This window comes from Ursus maritimus, unplaced genomic scaffold (genome assembly GCF_017311325.1).
Source record: "Ursus maritimus isolate PB19 unplaced genomic scaffold, ASM1731132v1 scaffold_28, whole genome shotgun sequence".
Lineage (NCBI taxonomy): Eukaryota > Metazoa > Chordata > Mammalia > Carnivora > Ursidae > Ursus > Ursus maritimus.
This window is the reverse complement of record NW_024425341.1, coordinates 27,095,196-27,119,134: the sequence shown is the minus strand read 5'-3', so window position 1 is coordinate 27,119,134 and position 23,939 is coordinate 27,095,196. Positions and strand designations below refer to the sequence as shown.

Here is a 23,939-nt window from a genome sequence, read left to right as displayed (position 1 = left end):
TACATACTCTGTGGAGTCAAATGGGAGGTTGGGTATACGTTTAAATGGGAAATTACTTGGCAAAAGTCCATCATTAGGACTCTATTCTATTAGTATGATTTGCTAGCTAAGACCATTCTGTATGTCAGGACGCTCTCCATCAGCATCTGCAAAGATCTACTTTTTTTTTTTTTTTTTTTTTTAAAGCGAGAGAGGGAACACAAGCAGGGGGAGTGGGAGAGGAAGAAGCAGGCTCCCAGCGGAGGAGCCTGATGTGGGGCTCGATCCCAGGACTCTGGGATCACGCCCTGAGCCGAAGGCAGACGCTTAACCACTGTGCCACCCAGGCGCCCCATGCAAAGATCTTCTCCTTGATAAAATTATTTTTATTATTTTCTTTTATAGATGATGTAGACATTAGGGGAAAACTAAGCTCTTATTTCCAGACCCTTTAATCTAATTAATGTAAACCTAATTGATTTCAGGCAATTAAATTCTCAACTAGGTTCTCTGTACACAAGTGAATGTAGGTTATTAAGATATTTTAAAAATTATTCACTCCTCTCTTACATTTTCCTTTTATGATGTAAGTTCAGTGATAAGTTTCAATGGCATATAATCTTCCTTGAATTACAACTTCTAATAATAATAATTACTGCAATTATTGACACTTAATAGGAGCCACATTATGTTCTAAGTTTTAAAAGTACTCATCATGCAAAACCTATTGAAATAGGTATTATTCATTTTTTATTGAAGAGGAAACTGAGACTTTAATGTAACTATGTGATTTTATAACTACTTGATTTCAAAACCTTAGTCAAAATTGAAAGGAGCCCTGAGGCCTGAATGCATTGCTCTTAATAACTACATAAAACTTACTCCAAAATGTATTATCGTGCTTTATTTATATAATCATAATTTGCTGGTTTGCTCTTATACTGTTAATTATGATAGTAATGGTTGCATTTTATTCTCTCCCACTTGGTTGCCAGGTGAAGATTTGAGAAATCTTCTTTGCTTAGAATTCCTCCCTTCTTATACCTGCTCCATGCTTCATGAACACAGAGATGGTAAGTCCTCTGAGGTCAAGGACTGTGTTTTACTCAAGTATTTTATATTCTGACAACACCTACCACAATAGGAGACTAATGGAATGCCAGTGAAGACATGTTCATTAATGAGTCAGAGACCAAAGGCCTTTACGTTAACTGCACGTGTCATCAGAGCACGCAATCACCCCGGGTCTCCCTGTCTTTTTTAAAGTGAGAACGTCAGTCAGAGCTCTGATAACAGGCAGAATAATGGGCCCCAAAAGATGTCCATGCCCTACTCTCCGGAAGTTGTGAACACATTAGGTTACAAGGAAAGGGAAATTAAAGTTTCAGACGGAATTAAGGTTTCTAATTAGATGACCTTAAAATAGGAAGATTATCCTGGATTATCCGGACGGGCCCGATGTAATGACAAGGGTTCTTTTAAGTGGAAGATGGAATGGAAGCAGAGTAGAGTCAGGGAGATGTAACTATGGAGGAAGGTCAGAAAGCTGCCACGTGAAAAGAGCTAGAGCTCCAATTGCTCACTCCAGAGATGTAAGAAGGGAGCCACAGACCAATGAATGCAGTGGTGTCTGAAGCTGGAGATGGCAAGGACACGGATTCTTCCCTTGAACTTGCCGAGGGAACGTAGCCCTAGCAACCCCGTGATTTTAGCCCAGTGAGACCCATGTTGGACTTCTAACCTACAGAAGTCTAAGATCCTGCATCTTGTGGTTTGGAACCACGTTCATGGTCATGTAGCGTAGCACCATTATGAAACTAATATAGCTCGTAAATTATTGGCTTCAATTCTAACCGTAATTCCGTTCTTCGCCTTCCGATTCTGGTCACTGAGCTGCGAGTGCTTGCCACAGATTCTAAATGGAGTTCAGCGAGACCGTGTACTTGAGGAAGGATAAATTTACTGTGAAACTAGATAAATAATTTCAAGTGGGTGCCTTTTTTGTTGATGAAGATGATGTTACATCTTTTTTTTTTTTTAAAGATTTTATTTATTTATTTGACAGAGATAGAGACAGCCATCGAGAGAGGGAACACAAGCAGGGGGAGTGGGAGAGGAAGAAGCAGGCTCATAGCGGAGGAGCCCGATGTGGGGCTCGATCCCACAACGCCGGGATCACGCCCTGAGCCAAAGGCAGACGCTTAACCGCTGTGCCACCCAGGCGCCCCCATCTTTCTTTTTTTTTAAAGGCTTATTTGAAAAACAGATCCAAATGCAATTAATACAACTGAAAATTACAGGCTTTGAAAAAATTAGAGGACATCTATTTCTATTTCGATCAATATTGTGCCCTGAATATTCTGGAAAAACATTCTTCTGAAACCCTTAGAAATCTTTTGTATTGATTCTATAACTAATTGTCCGCATTTCCTTCAAGTAATTTCAGAGTTTTAATTCTATGGTTTTAATTTTCTATTTCAGTGTAATTTATTAGATTTTGTTTTGGTATATTGTAGGTGGTTAGCTAGTTGTTCCAATATCACTTTTTAAATAATGTGTCCTTACTTAACTGATTTCAAAATACAACTTTATCTTACTATACAATTTACCTATTATTTTGACCATTTTTGAATTTTTAAAATTATGTTCCTTTGTTATCTCTTTGTATTCTAACACAAATTCCGCAGCATTCTAATTATTTTGTTTTAAAATATATCAAATTAGTTGTTAAATGGTCCAATCAGTTTTACTCATTCAGTTTGAATGAAGCAAATAATAATCAGTGAATCAACAGTAACGTTGCAGAGTAAAGATACAGAATCAAAAAAATAAAGATACAAAACCAAAATACAAAAATCAGTTGTGTTTCTATACATAAACAATGAACTATCTGAAAGGAAATTAAGAAAACAATCCCATTTACAGTAGCATGGAAAGGAATAAAATGCCTAGTCATAAATTTAACCAAGGAGGTGAAGGACTGAAAACTCTGAGTCATCAGTGAAAAAAGCTAAAGACACAAATAAATGGAAATATATTCCATGTTCGTGGATTGCAAGAACTAATGTTGTTAAAATGTTCATACTACCTCGAGCAACCTATAGGTTCCATGCAATCCGTATCAAAATGGCAATGAGATTTTTTACAGAAATAGAAAAAAACCTTACAATTTGTATGGAGCCGTGAAAGACTCTTTCTAACAGGCACCCAGGTGGTGCTGCTGTGGCTGGTCCAGGGACCTTCCCTTGAGTACCAGGGACTAGGCTTTTCTTCACAAAGAGGCAACTGAGTCGATTTGATGCACATATCTGTTGAGGAAGGAGGTGCATTCTGAGTTTTGTATGCCATACAATTTTGTGATTAAACCATTTCACTGACTTTACCCCCAGCAACAAGAGCTGGCAAAACAGGTAGTTGTGTCTGTTTGGGGAATGAAAATCCCTGAAAGACACCCTTTCTTTGCCAGATAAAACACAGAACACACAGGTAAATTTGAATTTCAGATAAACAGTGACTGTTTATGTAACTATGTCCTAACTATTGCCTAGGACACAAGTATGCATAGGACATGTATAGTATAACTCTTATACTAAGAATTATTTATTGCTTATCTGACATCCTCTTTAACTGGGCATCCTGCATTTTTATATGCTAGGTCTGACAATCCCATCTTCGTCACCCCCCCCCCAAACCCACCTGGCCACCTAAGATGCTACACTGGGTTATCAGCATGGGTACCATTCACGCAAAGGAGCGTCACCAGAGGTGACTAATTAATTCCCTCAGAACATGCCCTTAGAGTAACTGAGCAACCCTGGGGAAGAAGAGCTAGGATTTGGGTGGGGGTTGGGGTGGTGAGGAATGTGCGGGAAGGTTACTGAGGGTGAAACCCGGGACTTCGGGAACAGAAGGGGTAGTAAAGAGGGACAGCCATGAAGGAAGACCATGACTGCCTTCAGAATGTAACCCCTTGTCAGCCCTTGGCCATGTTACAACGTTCATCTGTTCCTGATTAGGCCCCGTTCCCATTTAAACAGAATTAAAAGCCAATTCCCCGGTTAGCACTTGAGTGTTTCAAGCACTGGTGATTTTTATTGCAGCTTGATCCTTGCCCAGTCTTTGAAAATTGTGTCTCTTCATTTTAATTACTATAAACAAGTTCTGCTCGGTGACAGTGCTCTGGAGATAGACATGAGTCATGTAATCAAAAAAGCGGGGTCAGAAGTGTCTACTCTGTGAAAAATCCAGCTCACCCGTTTCCAGGCTACCCTCTAGACCGTTTTAATCCCATTCATGAGAGTACTAAGTCCTAGATTCTTATGCTTAGGAATTTTGGAAAACATGTTAAACCTTTTGTATTTTTGGTTTAACACTCTCCCTGCCTGCCCCTCGTCCCCCACCCAAAATCTGCAGGCAATTCAGTTCATCTTAAATTGCTCAGGCTCCAGGGAGTGAATACACTAGGTTGTGGGATCTGTGACTCCTTCATCCTTCACAGTTTGGGTGGATTATATTTGTTTTTAAAAACCAAGCAACTTCAATGGAAGTTTCTTACATTTGGGGCATTTAGTGACATGCCTTGGAACAAGAAAAGCAATCCTGATATACTTAAAAAACAACCCCAACAAAAAACCCTAAGATGTGATTTTCTGTTTGATCTTTCTCAGAAGTGGTAGTTTATTTGTTAAGGGATTACGATGTCTGGGGAAACAAAACATATCAAACGTGCTTGTCCTCTAGGAACTTCAGGGTTCCGAGTGAAATGACGGGGACGGTGCGATTCCGTTCTACTTTATCTCGCCAGACATTCTCTTGGCGATCAGGCAGCGCTCTCCTGGCAAACTCTGTAAGAGAAACAGCTCACTGAGTGCCTACAAACCTTACGGTACAGCTTGCTGTGTGCACAGAAGCCTGCGGAGATCAGGAAGCCGAGAGTCTCGTCTGTGTTTTCCTCTTTGAGCCGTGGCTGCCTTCCCTGACCTTCCCCAGCCTGGGACGTCCACGGCATTTGCCTCCACTCCTGGGTCAGGATAGCAGCCCTTAGGAAAGTGGATTGGAAGCCCAGCACTGCCCCTTCACTCTGCAGCCTTGGTGAAGACGCTTATTCTGTGCCACAGTTTTCTCGTCTGTGACGTGAGTGTCGTATATTCCACATACAATCTTCGGAAGGAAAAAAGGAAAAGTCAAATCATAGAAAGCACATCGAACACCGCCTTCCACACAGGTTTTCCGTCGTGGTTAGTTAGAATTACTCATCTCATCCTTCGTTTATTTATTTATTTTTTCCCCCTAACGTGTTTGCTCCACCAATGATTTCAGGTGGTTTTCAGTAACATCACAGATGTGATGGACTAAGAAACAATTCAGATAGAAATGGGATGAGGGTTTTTTCCCAGCCAGAGGTCCTGGGAAGAGTTCGTGTGATTTTAACTAGAAGCATTCCCAGGAGACTGAATTTGGATCCAGGTAGACATGGGAAGAGAAACACGATTCTCACTGACCCCTCAAATCCATCTGTCTGCAAAGTACAATAAGTATTTTTGAAACTCACTATTTCTTTTGGTACTTATTATAAGAAAATGATGGCCTTGAACAGCTCTCTTAAATAATGCATTGTTCTTTAAAATTACTTTCATCCAGGCTGAGAAGCTCATGAGGCCGTGGGAGAAGTCTTTTTTTTTTTTTTTAGATTTTTTATTTATATGAGAGAGAGAGAGAGAGAGAGTGCATACAAGTGGGGGGAGGGGCAGAGGCAGAGGGAGAAGCAGACTCCCCGCTGAGCTGTTACCCAGACACAGGGACCCTGGGATTGTGACCTGAGCTGAAGGCAGATGCTTAACCAACTGAGCCACCCAGGTGCCCTGAGGCAGTGGAAGAAATCTAAGCCTTTCTTTTCTTTTAATATTTGGCTAAATGTGATGGGCACATATGTGTTATGACAGAGTGGCAGAGTGTTGGAGGTAAAGTTAGCAATTACATTTTTTCCTCCCTTTTTGTTGCTTGTCTTTGAATCTCTTTTTTAAGATTTTATTTATTTGAGATAGAGTGAGAGAGAACATGAGGCGGGGGGGAGGGGGGAGAGGGAGAAGCAGACCCTACACTGAGCAGGAAGCCCGATGCAGGGCTTGATCCCAGGACTCCAGGATCATGACCTGAGCTGAACGCAGATGCTTAACCGACTGAAACACCCAGGCACCCCTTGTTTTTGAATCTTGACCAAAGAACTATGGTTTAGAGATGATTCTTGGGGCTGCTTCACATAATAGGGACATTGTGCTCATGGCTTCTAATAACAGAGTCATGAAGCTGTAGGAAGTACTTGGGGTTGTCACTTTACCATATTTATTGATGTTAAATTATATACATTATTGGAATTTAAAATACCCACTTCTTATTTATTTTCATTATTTTACTTTAGGTGGTCAGTTTGGAATCACATTAAATGTTAGTTTTATGGGAAAAGGAAACTAGAGCTATCTTCATCAGTTTTGTTTAGCTCTCTCAATCGCATTAGCATACCCCCTTGAACCTGTATTGTCAATATTACAATAGATTTCCAGTTCTCTTCTGTAATGCAGCTACAACTTTTAGCTATCTTGGAAGCTCAAAATTGTCAAAAGTGGAAAAAGTCTTGTAGCCATAAGATGTCATTGTCCTTTCTCGAGTGCAGGAACTGTGACTGTCTTGAGTTGCGCGGAGCCCCCAGGAATAAGGAGGAGTGGTCCGCTCGCGGAGCCCAGCTGCGCAAACAGGCAGCTTCATTCCCGCAGTCTGATCGCCCCTGTTCTACGTGTGACACAATTTCCCAGACTGTGAGTCAGCTCTGGGTGTAATGAGCATAAGAATTTTAAATAATACACTCTCTTCCATGGCAAACTGTGTCATATTTAAAAGTTTTTAAAAATTCTAGGTTTTTCTTGAAAAGTTAATAAAATGACAGAGTAGTAGATATAACTTCAAAGGAATGGATTGGTTTGAATTATTCAGATCTAATAGGGCCTACATTAGCCAGATTTGTTCTTTATTGAATCCTTGTTTTGTTTTAAGTACATTTGATTTGTGAGGGAATGAAGGAGATATGATAAAAACCGGATAGAAGTGAAGTATTCATTTCAAGATGCCATTTCTAGAGATTGGTAAAGAACCAACTTGTCTTTTCAACCTTTGACATCTATCTCTAGTACCCCCCCCAGCACATAACTAGTACTCAGCATGATAGATGTGAAGTCCCTCAGTTACCAAGAATATCTTCACAATTATGGAAGTTGCAGTTTCATCAAAGCATTTACACTCATGAGAAAAAAGAAATCCCAGAATGTTCTAGATAATTTATTATTGAAATGTTAGTATCCGATAGTTTGTTATCTCAGGAAATGTCAATGTAATTGAATTAAACCGAACTTGACATAAACCAAAAAAGATTGGGCATTCAGTTAAAATGCCAAAACTCAGCTTATTATTATCCTCGATTAACAAAGAAAATAGAACATCACTACCTATATTTTTATAGTTATATATAAATTATAAGACCATGGCAGACATTTTTAATCCTACGTTTGCCACATGTTGGCTTTATTAAATACGTACATACCAGCCATTCCCAAATCGTATTACCTGCAGAAGCAGTGTTACAGGTTGATAGTATCTTTCCAAAATTTGTATGTGCAGGTGGTTACCCCAGTACTTCAGAACGTGGCTTTATTTGGAAATAGGGTCATTGCAGCTGGATTTAGTCAACAAGAGGTCACACTGGGGTAGGGTGGGACCCTATTCCAGTATGACTGGCATACTTAGAGGAAGTTTGGGCATAGACACACACATGGAGAATGCCCGATAACAAGAAGGCAGAGATGGGCTGAGGCTTCCACAGACCAAGAATGGCGGAGATGCCAGCAAACTGCCTAGAGCTGGGAGAGAGACCGGGAACAGGTCCTCCCTTGTGGCGTCAGAGGGAAGCAGCCCCACAGACACCTCGATCTTGGACTTACAGTCTCCAGAATGGGAGCCAGTACAGGTCTGCTGTTGAGGCCACCCAGCATGCGGTCCCGTGTTAGAGCAGCCCCAGCGAGCTCGTACAGCTAGTAGCTCGGTGGTTAACAGGTGTTTCTTAGGGAAATTAAAGAAAGAAATTCTGGAGTCACTGCCTCTTTCTCAAAACTTCTTTCTTGACCTTCAGCACGCTCTAGTTTTCTTTTTTCTCAGTCAACTTGTTGAATGCTCTTTCTCTTCCTGACCTTTACATGGAGTAGTGCCTCAGCATTCGGTCTCCACCCGCTGTTCAGTAATCGCAGCCAGTACCCTGTCTTTAAATACAGGTTATCTCCCAAGTGCGTATCTCAACACTGACGTCACCGCAGCTGCAGACTTGTATACATGGTGACCTACCTGATCTTTCCACTTGGGTGTCATGAGGCATCTGGAGCTTAACTCGTCTGACCCAGGGTTGCGGATCCGCAGGCCAGTTTCACGACATCGTCTCCCTCCCCCTGAAGGATGGATTACTCTGGCCAACAGACTCGAGAGTCAGCCTCGACAATTCCTACAATCACTCCCAATTAACTGGAAAATTTTGTTCCTCTAGTTTCAGAATATACTCTAAATCCAATCCACTCCGATATATTTCCACCCCCATTCCACTGTCAGCAGCTTCTGTTGTCTCTCTGACTCAGTTCTTGCTCCATACCCTGTCTGTTCTTCACACTGTGGCAAGAATGGTCCCTCTAGAACACAATCGGATGAGTCCCATGCTGCCAAAATGTATCCACACGCTTCCCGTGACGGTGAGAATAAAATACAAAGCCTGACTTCACCTTCCCTCTGCCGAGCTCTGCGTTTCCCGCTCAGCCTCTTGCCTGCTCTGCTCCAGCTGCGTCAACTTCTTTTAAGTCTTTACGTAAAGAAGCCCACAGGACCATTCGTGTTCTTCCCTAGACATTTGCATGGCTCAAACCTTCCTGTCCTGCAGGGCACACGCCACGTCAGCTTCTTAGAACCCCTTCCCTGAAGCTTCTATAAAGTCACACCCCTCCACTCCTGTCTCCTCAAATTTTGCATATATATACAAAATATATATAAATATATATACACACATATATAATATACATATAAATACAAATATATAAATATATATACACGTATAAAATAGTACTTATATTTATAAGCTTAGTTGGTTATTAGTTTAATATCTTTCTCTCCCACAAAAATGTAAGAAAGTCCCATGAGAGTAGAAAATTGTTATTGTTTGATGCTGGATTTTCTCAGGAAGCAAAAGGCTATTTTAAACCTGGGAGTTTTAAGAATTTTTTTTACATTTTCAAACGGTTATAAGTCAAACAAATGAGCAAACAAAAAAACAGAGAAAGATATGCAGAGACTATATGTGGCTGGCAAATAAAATATTTACTATTTGATCATTTACAGAAACATTCTAAACGTGGCACCTATTAAGCATTCAATAATAATTACAGTAATTTTATCATAAATATATTTAAGATATATAAAAATATATCAGCAACTTCGAAAAATCCTGAATTTAATTCACTCCCAATCTTTAAATAGGCTGATATTTGTTAAATTTAAATTCAATTAGCCAGCGTATAGTACATCATAAGTTTCAGATGTAGTGTTCAACAATTCATCAGTTGTGTATGACACCCAGTGCGCATCACATCACGTGCCCTCCTTAATGCCCATCACCCGGTTACCCCATCCTCCCCACCCACTTCTCCTCCAGTTTGCTTCCAAGAATTAAGAGTCTCTTATGGTTTGTCTCCCTTCCTGATGACTTTCCATTCAGCATTCCCTCCCTTCCCCTGTGATCCTCTGCACTGTTTCTCTTATTCCACATATGAGTGAAACCATATAATTGTCCTTCTCTGACTGGCTTATTTCACTTAGCATAATCCTCTCCAGTTCCATCCATGTTGATGCAAGTGATAAGTATTCATCCTTTCTGATGGCTGCGTAATATTCCATTGTATATGTGGACCACATCTTCTTTATCCATTCATCTGTCCTTTGACATCTTGGCTCTTTCCACAGTTTGTCTGTTGTGGGTATTGCTGCTTTAAACATTGGGGTGCAGGTGCCCCTTTGTATCAATACCTTTGTATCTTTGGGATAAATACCTAGTAGTGCAATTGCTGGGTCATAGGGTAGCTCTATTTTTAACTTCTTGAGGACCCTCCATACTGTTTTCCAGAGTGACTGTACCAGCTTCCATTCCCGCCAACGGTGTAAGAGGGATCCCGTTTATCCACATCCTCGCCATTTGTTGTTTCCTGTCTTGTTAATTTTAGCCCTTCTGTCTGGTGTGAGGTGGTATCTCGTGGTTTTGATTTGTATTTCCCTGATGCCAAGTGACATGGAGCACTTTTTTCATGTGTCTGTTGGCCATTTGTATGTCTTTGGAGAAGTGTCTGTTCATGTCGTCTGCCCATTTCTTGACTGGATTCTTTGTTTTTTCAGTGTTGAGATTCATAAGTTCTTTACAGATCGTGGATACCAACCCTTTATCTGTTATGTCATTTGCAAATATATTTCCCATTCTGTATAGGTTGCCTTTTAGTTTTGTCAATTATTTCCTTTGCTGTGCAAAAGCTTTTTATCCTCATGAAGTCCCAATAGTTCATTTCTGCTTTTGTTTCCCTGGCCTTTGGAGACGTGTCTAGCAGGAAGTTGCTGTGGCTGACGTTGAGAAGGTTGCTGCCTGTGTTCTTCTCTAGGATTTTGATGGATTCCTGTCGCACCATTAGGTCTTTCATCCATTTTGAGTTTATCTTTGTGTATGGTATAAGAAATGGTCCAGTTTTGGGGCGCCTGGGTGGCACAGCGGTTAAGCGCCTGCCTTCGGCTCAGGGCGTGATCCCGGCGTTCCGGGATCGAGTCCCACATCAGGCTCCTCCGCTATGAGCCTGCTTCTTCCTCTCCCACTCCCCCTGCTTGTGTACCCTCTCTCGCTGGCTGTCTCTCTCTCTGTCAAATAAATAAATAAAATCTTCAAGAAATGGTCCAGTTTCATTCTTCTGTATGTGGCTGTCCGATTTTCCCAGAACCATTTGTTGAAGAGACTGTCCTTTTTCCATTGGATATTCTTCCCTGCTTTGCTGAAGATTAATTGCCCAAAGAACCAAGGGTCCATTTTTGGGTTCTCTATTCTGTTCCATTGATCTATGTGTCTGTTTTTGTGCCAGTACCATACTGTCTTGATGATTACAGCTTTGTAATAGAGCTTGAAGTCAGGCATTGTGATGCCCCCAGCTTTGGTTTTCTTTTTCAACATTCCTCTAGCTATTCAGGGTCTTTTCTGGTTCCATACAAATTTTAGGATTATTTGTTCCAGCTCTGTGAGAAATGCTGATGGTATTTTGATAGGGATTGCATTGAATGTGTAGATTGCTCTGGGCAGCATAGACATTTTAACAATATTTATTCTTCCAGTCCATGAGCATGGAATGTTTTTCCACCTCTTTGTGTCTTCCTCAATTTCTTTCATAAGCGTTCTGTAGTTTTTAGAGTACAGATCCTTTACCTCTTTGGTTAGGTTTATTGCTAGGTATCTTATGATTTTGGTGCCATTATAAATGAGATCGATTCCTTAATTTCTCTTTCTTCTGTCTCATTGTTAGTGCATAGAAATGCAACTGATTCCTGTGCATTGATTTTATATCCTGCCACGTTGCTGAATTCCTGTATGCGTTCTAGCAATTTTGGAGTAGAATCTTTTGGGTTTTTCACATAAAGTATCATGTCATCTGTGGAGAGTGAGAGTTTGACTTTTTCTTTGTAATAGACTGATTTTTCTTGTGATTCTCCCAAAAGCTGGATTTTGGTGTCATGTGGCTCTCAGATGTGTATACCATAACCCATGTATCATGGTATATTTATAAACATCTCCTAGAACGCTGATGTTTCTCAGAAAATACCTTAGGAAATGGTGTTTAAAACATTAACTAGTGTTGGGCACCTGGGTGGCCCAGTTGGCTGAGCGTCCGACTCTTGGTTTCGGCTCAGGTCATGATCCCAGGGTCCTGGGATCGAGCCCCTTGTTGGGCTCCACACTCAGTGGGGAGTCTGCTGGAGATTCTCTTCTTCTCCCTCTGCCTCTCCCCCAACTCACACTCTCTCCTTCTAACATAAATAATAATAAATACATCTTTAAAAAAATAAAACATTAACCAGTGTTGAACAGTAGACTAAAACTGATAAACCATGAAGATAGTTCTCCAGAACTCTCCCAACATCTAGCAAGAAACTGGCTGGTGAGGGTCAGGCTGGGCCGCTGGGCTGAGGGATACCAGCCATGTCCCACTCAGCGTTCAGAGGAGAGCATCACTCTGTGCAGAACGTTTGGAGTTGCTGGTGAAATCTCTTCTGCCCCTGAGTGCACAACATTTACAGGGTCGGAGAAAGTACTGTTGTTGTCCAGGCCAAGCCGGGTAGGAAGTAACTGTAAGATCCTGTCTCCAGTGCTCCTTGTCGCCTCTCTGACCAGCACTGAGAAACTCCCTCTGCTGGCTTGAGCCACGTTCCTAATGTGTCAGTTTTCAGCCTTCTTGTTGTCAGTCAGTGACAGCCTGCTCTGGGTCGTTAGTGAAATGCAGTAGATAAGTTCTCACGGGTCCTCTATTGTAGCAGTAAAACCGAAAATTACGGCCAGTGTCCGCTCACTTCATATCACAATTTTTAAGAACTCACCGTGTGGCGAGCTGCATGTACGAGCTGCAGATACGACACAGTCCCTGTCCGCAGGGTGCTCATCGTCTGGGACAAAGGGCAGACGTGTAAAAAGCACCTGAGGCAGTGCCTCACACACCCTGTGACGAGGTGTCCCTGCGCTCTGCAGCCAGTTCCAAGGTTACCGTGAAATATTTTAAAAATTCAAGGGAAAGTCAGAAGCTGAGTGTTTGTTGGACCCTGCAAGAATGACCAGCTCAAAGTACTTTGCAGTGTCAACTTCAGACCCTGCGGACGTTTCTTTCACTGACATGAGACCTTGTTGAAGTGGGTTTTCACCATGTGCTGTGATAAAAATTAAGAGCCACAGAGGAAACCAACGGGGGGCAGGAAATGGGGGCGGTAGAGTCTCATCCGTGTCCAAGATTTGGGAAGCTGTTCAGTGCCCCGTAGGCACACACATACATTTAGTCAGTAGGTTGCTTTTTTTTTTTAATTAATTTTTTTTTATTTGAGATAGAGCGAACAAGTGTTCACACACATGCAGGGGGGAGGGGCAGAGGGAGAGAAAGAAACTCCAAGTAGACTCTGAGTGCTGAGCTCAGAGCCTGACAAGGGACTTGATCTCAAAACCCTGAGATCAGGACCTGAGGAGAAACCAAGAGTCAGTCATTTAACTGACTGAGCCACCCAGGCATCCCAGGTTGCTTATTTAAAAGTTTTATTTGAATATTACTTTTTCTTTCAATTTGTGTGCATTATTTTTCCAAATGGTTACTATGTTGTCAGAACGTGGATACTTCTTAAGTAATTAGGACCTAATTACTTCATAGCAAAACCATGAGGCATTCTTTTGGTCCAGGGTGCTGTGAAAATAATAATGAGACATTAAGAACTCCATAAATTGAGAAACTTCTGAACCAAATTGAAGCTGGTAAGTACCTGAATGGAAGTATGTGCAGTGTGTCTAGAAACATAAAGGAGAGAGTGATTTGGCTTTAGAGAAGGATTTGGAGTGCATCAGGGAAAGGCTAAGCAGCGGTCTGACAATTGTACCATCCCTGAAGGGATGTATGGGATTTTATCAGGTGAAAAATAAGGAGTGGTAAGAAAAGGCAACTCATTGCATTATTATTGCCAATTATTCTAGTATTTCCCCAAAGTTCTACTTCACTCTCAGCCTTTAGTTGGCTTGAGCAAAGCATCTTTTTCTCGTTGGCTGCAAGTGTGACTAAGCCTTTCCAAACTCACCTTTCTTCCCCTTTCTCAGATGCCCAGTCTCACTTCCCCAAGCACCAGCACTGACATACACACGAGCCTTCACTCCCCTAAAAGACATCCCCCATCCAAATTATTTTTGAGTCTCTTCTTTGGTTCCCCCCAAATTTCTATCTTCTGAGTGGCTTGATCGCAGGTCAGGCTGGGAAGAAAACAGTATCATAAAACTGATTCACAGTGACAGAGGGAAGATTTAGAGGTCCTCTTATCCCCCAAGGCTACTCAGATTTTAGAACAGGAATCATGTCAACCCAACTGAATTTCCAATCTATAGTATATATTCTCTGTGGAAAATAGCAGGCTGAGAAGAGGAGCTCATTTCAGCCAGAGACTTTCCAGTTTGCTCCCACATGGGATGGAGTCTGCCTTCGAGATAGTGTCCTTTCAGCCAACACAGGATCCTTTCTTTTGTGCATTCCCTTCTTGTTTCAAGGAAGGCCCTCAAAGTTCCGACGGGCATCAATCATATAGGCAGCTTAGGGATAAAATGTCTCCAGATGATTCACAAGGGAGCTGATGAATTTTGGCTTGTGATTCTTTTAATTCTAAAACTTTTCCTCAGTGTGTGGGAACATATTTATCCAGTGTAACTTTACTTGCGGAAAACCATGGGGCACCTGGGTGGTGCAGTCATTAAGCGTCTGCCTTCAGCTCAGGGCATGGTCCCGGGGTCCTGGGATCGAGCCCCACATCAGGCTTCTCCGCTGGGAGGCTGCTTCTTCCACTCCCACTCCCCCTGCTTGTGTTCCCTCTCTCGCTGGCTGTCTCTCCGTCAAATAAATAAATAAAATCTTTTAAAAAAAAAAAAGGAAAAACCATGTGCCACGTTTTGAGTCTCAGTACCTTCCAGACAGAGCTCTTTGAACTCATAAGAAAACTAATGTAACGGTTTCAGAGACTGGAAGGTGATTTCTAGGATCAAACTAGGAACTAGAGCTGCTTGCCCAGGGCCTCAAATGCCCCTCCCCTTCTCTTTTTCTCACCACCCCCAGAGAACCGAGAATAAGAGAGCATTGGCCTCAGGATAAATGCAAAAACTTGTCTCAGGGCTTTAAACATGCATATTCATGTGATCCTCATAACAATTAATAAAGTGAATGCTATGGTTGTCCTTGGTTTTTTTCCCAGAATTGGATACTGAGGCACAAAAGGGTCACATAATCTACCCCATTCACACCACTAGTGGGAATGGAGTTGAGATTTGAGTGTAAGCAGACTTCATTCTGGTCCAGTGCCCAGGTCCTTCATCACTGTCACTGCACCAGCTCAGTGCCCGAAAGCTTGCTGTGTGACACGAGCTTGCTGTGAGCCACTAGCTACATGTGGCTATTTATGTTAAGATTAATTCAAATAAAATAAAAAGTCATTCTCTCAGTCACTGGCCACATTTCAAATGCTCCGTAACCACATGTGGCCAGTGGACAATGCAGAAATAGAGTTCCCATCATCATCGAAAGTTCTGTTGGACGTTGGTGCCCTAGAGTCTAGAGTCGAGGCCTCCTGATTTCAGTTCACTGATATTCTTGAATATTTTACTGATATTCTTTTTTTTTTTAAGATTTTATTTATTTGACAGAGAGACAGCCAGCAAGAGAGGGAACACAAGCAGGGGGAGTGGGAGAGGAAGAAGCAGGCTCATAGCAGAAGAGCCTGATGTGGGGCTCGATCCCATAACGCCGGGATCACGCCCTGAGCCGAAGGCAGACGCTTAACCGCTGCGCCACCCAGGCGCCCCTACTGATATTCTTTAATACCATTTCCAACACTTCTGAAATAATGCAGTAGCTAACTACAAGCTTAAAATATGTGAGCATATCAGCGAAGGATAGCTGTTCATTATTATTACCTCTTCCAGAAAACATATTTGAATTATAATAAAATGTTTACTATCTTACCTCTGAAATAACTAGTGGAGATTGCATCCCACTCTGCTTGTGTAGGCCTGTAAGTGCGATCCAATTGTAATGTGATGTCACTGCTCACTCGGGCAGTCAGACATTTCCAGTGATGCCCCAGCCAGGTCTAACCTAGACTGTTCATGTCAGTCCTTCTGGATTGAAAGAGAGGAGACACTCTGAACTTTCCTTAATGTTCCAGTCAATACTCTGTTGACAAAATCTACTGGCTTCAATTACGGCTTATTGCATTTTTCTATGGCTAATGATTTCAAGTTGCATTTTGTATGTGCTTCCGGTTTGAAACCAAGAGCTACTCTGGGCATCGGTGCGTATGTGTCTAGCAGCATTCTAAGTAATAAGACAGAACCTAAAGGAAACCTTTGAAATCTTTATGGGCTCTCAAGGTCAGGAAGAACAGAGAAGAGCTGAGCTCTGGGAGAAATAAGTTCTCAGCGATGGTAACCATGCACCACACCATTAACAAAATAAAATTCTAGCTTCCTTTGTCATGTTGCTCCCTCCCCCTGATGTTGTTACTTATTTTGATCTAATATGTCATGAGAAAGACAAGAGAATTTTGTTTGTGGGGTAATTGTTTCCATCTTTGTGAAACTCACGTCATGTAGCATTCCTGGACTCTTGCCCTTAAATTTGCTTAGCCATTAAGTAGAAATTATCCAGAATTATGACGAGTATGGTGGGAATTTTTTCAGCCAGCAGGTGCAGTTATCCGATGGTGAATGCTGGGTTCTCAGCTCTTCAGCAATCCAGCTGCCCAGAGCAGACAGCCTACAGGCAGACAGGCTGTCCTGTTCCGCGCCCCCGGGGCTGTGTGACGGGGACAGGAGGCCAGCCTCAGGCCAGTGTTAGCATGACTGGTGCAATGCGCCTAGTTCCCAGGGGCAGTATCCGCAAGACCACGTGGTCAGGAGACCTTCATCCCCGTCACTTCCGGAAGTCTCTGCTAGTCATGAGATGGTATTTGTCCAGAATCAGGTGGTGTGGAGGGTTGATAATCCACTTGAGATGATCAAACACGACCTACTGCTCGTTCATATCCTTACTTTTTTACCTATTTCAAGCTTCTATCTTTATCATTTTTAAGAAATGTTCTAGAAATACCTTGAGGGTATGCGAGTCCTCTATTATGTAGTTTTGTCTTGGAGTTCCTAAGAGGCTTGTATGTGCATCGAGAAGAAATTCCCCAGGGATGAGTGCGTGTGGATTTAGGACATTTATTTCCAGTCAAGGGAGACAAACAAGGCGGGTTAAATACAGCACTGCAAAACTTATCCGTGTGTTCTGGAGTTCGAAGGGCTTCTAGTTTGTTCCCACTAAGGAGATTTTGCTTTGGGAACCGGCGTTGCATAGGGAAAAAGGACCCACCACTTTCTACAACACTTTTTCTCCTCGTTACATTCACCAATGGTGTCATCCGTGGTTGTGCATCCTCCGTCCTTGCACACGCCTTTCAGGAGAACACACTGCTTCTGCCCGGGAATAACGCCAGTCCTCGCTGCACAGAGAGAGATTTGACATCATTAAATCACCAGCACATTAAATGACCACCAAATTGTCAGTCATGCACACAAAGCAATAAATTTACAAATGGCCTTGGGATAGAAGAGATGGTATTTCCTAGAGGAAAAGATCAGGTGCTTCAGCTCAAGGGGGTGCACTTTTGTGGGGAGGAGGGCTAGGAGTGCAGGACTATACACATCTTGGAGTGGGCAGGCTGATTTCGAGAAGCTTTGAGAGAATTGTCCTCATCTGGGGCAGTGCATTTTGAAATGTCGGATTGATTTGTTGTTGCTACCAGGACTGGGGAGGCATCGTTGGTATTTAGTGGGTAAAGCAGGAGGTTATTGGATTCCCCCCTAGTGAACTGTCCTGCCCCAAATGCCAATACCTTCACTAAAAAGCACTCTTTCAAAGGAAGTATCCATCCTTCCGTCCCCTCTCTGATCACCCCGTCCACGCTTACGGCATCCCTGTCCGATGGAACGAGTCTAGCACCTTTTATAGACAGTTCGCCAATCCTGTAGAGTCCACCTTACCTAATTTCCCCATTGAGGACTCTGCGGACAACACATTTTCTGTGTTGTCTAATGCCACTTATCTGTAGATACGTGAAAAGAATTTCTCTCAAAAGCTGAAATGTGTTTTTCCTTAAATGTATCTGTTTTCCTAATTCGTTTGGCCACTGAGAAGCACGTAACAGAGTGTGTGCCCAAGGGAGGAGCTTGCTTTATTCTTAGGGTCCTTCCTGTAGCCTTTCAGGCATAACTAGGGTTCCTTCTTTCCCCTGTGGATCCCTGTGGACGTTACATAAAAGACACACTCTGTTCATGTTCATTAATAGACATTAGTCCCCGAACCATCCAGTTAACCCACCCGCATCTCCTGTTGTCTTTACTTCCTGTAACAATGCTAACCGTAACTGGTGTCTTTGCTGCCTGACTTGTACCTCTTCACTCCTAGTGTGACCCCCTTTGTGCCTCTGAATCTTTTTTTTAATGTAAATCAGCGTCTTACAATTGTTTCTCCATTCTGTAGAAAAATAATAGCCAACTAACCCAACACAGCCTTCTGTAACTGAATTTTCAGAACCTGCGTGACACTGTTCTAGTCTTGCTAGAGGATCCAGCCCGGAGCCAGCTGGGGTCACACCCTGGCCGCAGGCTGGCCGTCTATTAACACGGGGTCTCCGGGCAACACGAGAATGGCCTCGTGGGGGAGCTGGGCCATGTCTTGTGGCGCTGTCTCTGCTGGGCCAGTTCTGGAGGAGAAAATCTCTGTCCTTCAGGGAGAGAACCGAGGTTCTCACGAGACAGTTGTGCCAGGCGTGGGCTCGGCTGCCTCGTCTACACAGAGCACAGGCCCGTGCTCCGCTGTGCAGCGTTCCCGTTGGTGGCTTAGTCTCTCCCGTGATAACTTCGTCCAGGTGCTCAGTGTAACATATGGGGACATTTTCAGGTGTCCTAATGAAACTAAAATCAAAACTTCTTGGTACGGGGAAAGACGGAGCGAGAAGCAGCAGGGTAGTCCTGTCACGCATTATACTGGAAGGTTCAACTTCCTGTGACGGTCCGTGGTCTAGGGTAGCACCACTCTCTTCTTGCCAGATGCCTCTCGCTTGAGTCAAAAGGATCAGAGCAATTCATCCTTCCAGTGACGTGCTGTCTACTGAATAGGAGGCTTGATTTAAGGACGTGTCACCTGACCAGGAAGCCCTAGAGTTATAATCTCCCTTCTAACCATGACTGGGACGTGTGTTCATGCCCAGGCACTACTTCAAGTCCGGAAGGTAATATTAAGTCACCTGGTTCATACGGAAGAGCATTTCTTCCCAGATATTGACACTTATTTTCACTCACTGGCGTAATAGTAGATAAATAGAGCAATTGAAGAGAATGATCTAATAGATATCAGAATTTGTATGCTATTAATGTGTTATAATGGTTATGTCACATGCAGTGGGAGAAGGGATATGTATTTAATCATTGCTGTTGGGAAAAGAAGACGTAGATGCTTACTTCCTATGGTATCACAACATAAACGTCCGTAGATGAAATGGGGGAAACTTAGAATCACACAAAAATAAAAGACCATATAAGAGAACATACATCTAACCTCAAAAAGGACATGATTTTCTCAGCGTAAGAACTCACTGAGTTACTAGCTGTTCTATTTCTTGTGGTGGGGGCTTGGAGAACAGTGTTTGGGTGGGGTGGGCTCTCCCTGGAACTTTATCAGCTAAGAAATAGATTGGCAGTTTTCTTTTCCGTAGGTAATATAGAGTTCAGGCTGTCTTTGCTCCTGTCCAACGTGCTCTGTTTAAATATTCTTCTCCAGAGTCAGTATAAGAAGAATGCTCTAATTGTCTTAATTGTCGGGGAGCTAATTAATCAATTCAAGAGTTAGGCCATTCTGGGGCGCCTGGGTGTTCAGTCAGTTGAGCAGCCAACTAGTGATTTAGGCTCAGGTCATGATCTCATGGGTCACGCGCTTGAGCCCCGAGTCAGGCTCCACGCTCATCAAGGAGTCTACTTGAGAGTCTCTCTATTCCCTCTTCCTCTGCCCCTCCCCCCTCTCCATCTCTCTCTCTCTCTCTCTCTCTCTCAAATAAATAAATAAGTCTTTTGAAGAAAAGCATTATGCCATTCTAGCCTCTTTATGTCCCTACTCTCAGTTAAAATACATATACTTTTCTAGGACATCTTGGATCTTTTTGAGAGACATATGAAGATATATGCTCAAGTAGGGATCAGTTAACATTCATTGGACTGTAGGTTGATAAACCAACATTTTCTGTTTGGATTATGTACTTTCTTTGGAGAAACTTCCTTCATGAAAACAGTGACCTTTTTTATTTGATTTTTTTAAGAGTTTATTTATTTATTGGACAGAGAGAGAGCACAGTCTGAGCATGATCATGACATGGAGAATCCACAGAGAGCAGATCAGGCTTATTTTCCATTAGATCACAGTAACTATAAGATGGAAAAGATAGGAATTTTGATTTCCTAATTCCTTACGATTGTTATTTATACATTTTCTCTATTTTCACACAGTTGCTGGTGGTTTCTCAGACTTAATTCCATGCGTTTACCTCTAAAGACGATTCTCCCAAGATTAGAAAGGAAGGAAGCTACTGTAAATTTGACACTCCTTCTGCAGTGGAACCAGGAAGGGATTCTGAGGACAGGACAATTGAAATGGTGAAAGAAAGGGAAGATGTCAAGGGGACCTGTCAAGCTTGCAGGCTGCCGAGCACCCATACATAAGCCTAGTGTATGTGCAGAAATCGAGAACCCCTGTGTGATTTAGATACTAGTAATTTCTATTACCCATGTATAAAGTCTGATTGCCTTGCCCTCCTGGCTCTTAAAATGCCCCCTACAGACTTAGCCTGGGTGCCCACTTCTACCTTCATGTCATTCCATGAAATGCCTGGCACCTTTTCTAGTATGAGCTAGTGCCGGTTTGTACCCAGCTAGCGTGGCGGCCTTCTTGCAGTTCCTTGGCACGCTGTGCTCTCCTCTCCATCAGCGACATTGCGTTGGCATCTTCCTCTGCCAGCAGTGTTGACTGCTTCTCGCAAGCGATTCATTAACACTTATCTTTCTATTTGGGGCTCCAAAGACATGCCTCAAGGATGTCTCTGACATTGCAAACAAGACAATGACCACATGTTAGGGGCACTCATAGTACTCTGTTCTTCTCCATTGTGCTTATTAACATTTATAATTCTATATTAATTTGTGTAATCATTTGACTAATGTCTGTCGTCTATAGTGGAAAACACTTTCCTTTGTTTCCCACCGTACCCTGGGTGTTGGTGAAAGACACAGCGTGTGAATAATAAGAGGTGCTCGTAAATATTTGTTACCATGGAACGCGATAAGGTACTGTCTGACCCCACACGCGTTCTCTCTCTCCTGTTCCTGATAAAACCCCTTGGCTTCGGTCTGTTTTAGACTATCTACTATCTACTATCTAAGACTGTCTTACTTTTGGATGCACTATTGTATTTGTGAGTATCCAGTCTTGTCATTATCATATTAACTTCTCTAAATGTTAGCCTTAGATTTCCTAGAATCCTATTTTACCATAAATCATTTCTGGCCTTTGCTCTAAGACACCTTTTTTCTCAGTGTGCTTCCCTCACTACTACTGAACCATTGCCGTGTCCCCTTTCCCACTAGAATGGTGGCTTTTGGCCAAAGTCTACTTCAAGGAGATCTATCCCTTGTTAACCCTTTAAAAAAAAAAAAAGACCCAGCTAGTAACATGGGCTATGACTTCGGGGAGGAGACAGCGATTTAGTTGAGCTGAATTTAGCTCAGATGGTGGAAGGCAAGCATGAGCAAAACCTTTCAGTCATCCACTGTGCAGGCATAATTCTCTTGTGGCAAGTGCCTTCGTTGATGGCAGTTTATCTGATTTTAAGGAACACAGATCAGGAGAATTTAAAGACTAGCATTAATAGTCCAGTAATAATGGCAGAACATTTAGCCCATGTGACATGCTTACCTTAAACAGTGAAGGAAAGAATTTGGAGGCAAGTGAAATAAGATGTTTCGCAGACATTGTATCTTCCAAAAGAGGAAATATAGGAATCTACTTAGATTCCTTGATATTTAGTTAGGAGATTTTGAGGTAAAAACTCTGAGAGAAATCAGGGTTACCATTTTACGGGCATATCCACACCTGTAGATTGATGGGACCCACACTGACCCAGATTAAAGGTGTTTCTAGATGCAGTGTTGCCACTACCTGTGTGACATCAGTAAAGTCATATTCTTCATGTAGACATGGATTCTCCTATCTGTAAAATTAAAGAATTCACCATTAAATTGCCTTCTAATTTTAAGGCATGATCATTGTATGATTTTACATTGCATGTCACTACAAGTGTGTCTGGCTGCAGCTGTGTCTTCTTGTGACAGATCTGAGAACCAAATGAGAATTACGTTGTAAACTCCTTCAGTTGGAGACGACTATATACCAGGTAGATCCCAAGATAGCCACAGAGTAGGCAAAGATCAAACAAGTACTGTTGATTATATTTAAAAGAATCTTAGAGATGAACCAACAAAGCAAGTGAGTTATCCAGGCCTCATCTGTGTTCAGTGACCACAGACATTATTTTGAGAGATGCGAACATCCCTCCATTAACGGTGGGGAGAGGAATTATTAGTTCTTATGACGATCTGGTTGAACCAGCCTGAAGAGGACCACATTCCCCTTTTCCTTTGATTCTACATTTTCATATTCAAACTTCTGAATCATGGGTCCTAAAGATATAATTCATATTCTTAAAATGCTTTATCCGTATTTTGTCCTATGCTTGAAATTTTGCCACCAAATACTTTATTCCTCTGCTTATACTTTTTCCAAATTCCCCTGCTCCCTATTGTCTTTTTTTTATAACTTAATGCAATCCCTTCTTGTGGAGCTCTGTCTTAAGGACCTAACTTCTGCCCTTCACAAATATTCCTCACCGACAGACTCTACCTCACTTCCGTTCACTAGCCAAGTTTGAACGAAGAGCTGCCATGTGCACTCTCCTTTTTGGAGAGGGGCCTGGTAAAGGCTACTTGATTTGTTTGCTAAGCCTTAAGTCATATGTCATAGCTTCTTCACTCTCTTTTTAGTTGAGCCCCACTTTTTAAGTATGGAGCTCCTGGATCTCATTTTCTGTTGATGGAAATATTTGGTTTTACAGTTTGGGCCTCATCAGTTCTAAGGGAGAGGATCATGATAGACTTCTGATCCCCTAAGGCTGAGCATTAAGGTCTGAGTTAAAATGGCTATAGTATCATTGAGCATCCCAGTAGACCTCCTAAAAAACCCACAGTTATTCAGCTTCTCCTAAGGAACCTACAGTTATTCACCATCTTACCTTTTGGTATCATAGTCACAAAGAGGAAGAGAACAGAAAGAAGGGAATGGAGTCTCATGATGGAATGCCCAGTAGAGAGGTGAGTGATCAGGGATAGTGGAAGACAGGGCCTTTTATTTACTTCTGGGGGACTGAGGTTCCTTTTGGTCAGTGAAGCTTAACAAGTAAGAAAATAAAACAGCTTCCGTTGGAATATTTCCAAACCCTGGAATCTCTAAATTTGGTGACAAATTAACCTAATTACAGGAAGCCAGATGGTTAACCCTTTACTTTTCCTACGGGATCTCAAATTCCCCAGAGGCCAGTGCCTTTGGCCAGTCGTCTTTTGAAGGAGGCCAAGACACCAGATCATGTGAGTGTACAATCTTTATTACCAAAAGTACTCTGACTTGCAAGAGAACTCTTCCACAATACACTCTTTTCCACAATAAGGATAAGAAAATTGCCTAAGGACTGTTTTAAAAAAAAAGAAGTTGCATTTTTAAGTTATTCCTGAAAAAAGAGACTAGTGTCATATCTGTACAATGTTCTTAATAGTATCTGGAAGGTAAATAGGCTTAGGTCACACTGAAGACTTAACATTTTCTCATCTATTAATCCTTTGTGTAACTGTCCCACATGTGAGATCAGGAGAGTTAAAATATCAAAGACAAAGAGCACACTATTTCTTCAATAACCATTTATTGTCAAAAGATTATATG

General features: G+C 42.2%; 1 protein-coding gene across 1 annotated transcript; it reads right to left on the bottom strand.

The window, feature by feature from the left end:
- Window positions 1–17,164: 17,164 nt before the first annotated feature.
- LOC121105628 (beta-defensin 130B-like) lies at window positions 17,165–23,347 on the bottom strand. The gene is made up of 2 exons (XM_040643160.1): window positions 23,239–23,347; window positions 17,165–17,346 (listed from the first exon to the last, which is right to left on the bottom strand). Exons 1-2 carry the CDS (start codon window positions 23,294–23,296, stop codon window positions 17,165–17,167), a joined length of 240 nt encoding a protein of 79 aa, XP_040499094.1. The 5' UTR covers window positions 23,297–23,347.
- Between the last annotated feature and the right edge of the window lie 592 nt (window positions 23,348–23,939).

Excerpts from the sequence above, each read along its gene's own strand:
- LOC121105628 (XM_040643160.1), bottom strand. The coding sequence starts at position 23,296 with ATGAGACTCCATTCCCTTCTTTCTGTTCTCTTCCTCTTTGTGACTATG. Across the intron at positions 17,347-23,238 it reads TGTGACTATGATACCAAAAG|CGAGGACTGGCGTTATTCCC; the intron begins GTAAGATGGTGA and ends CTCTCTGTGCAG.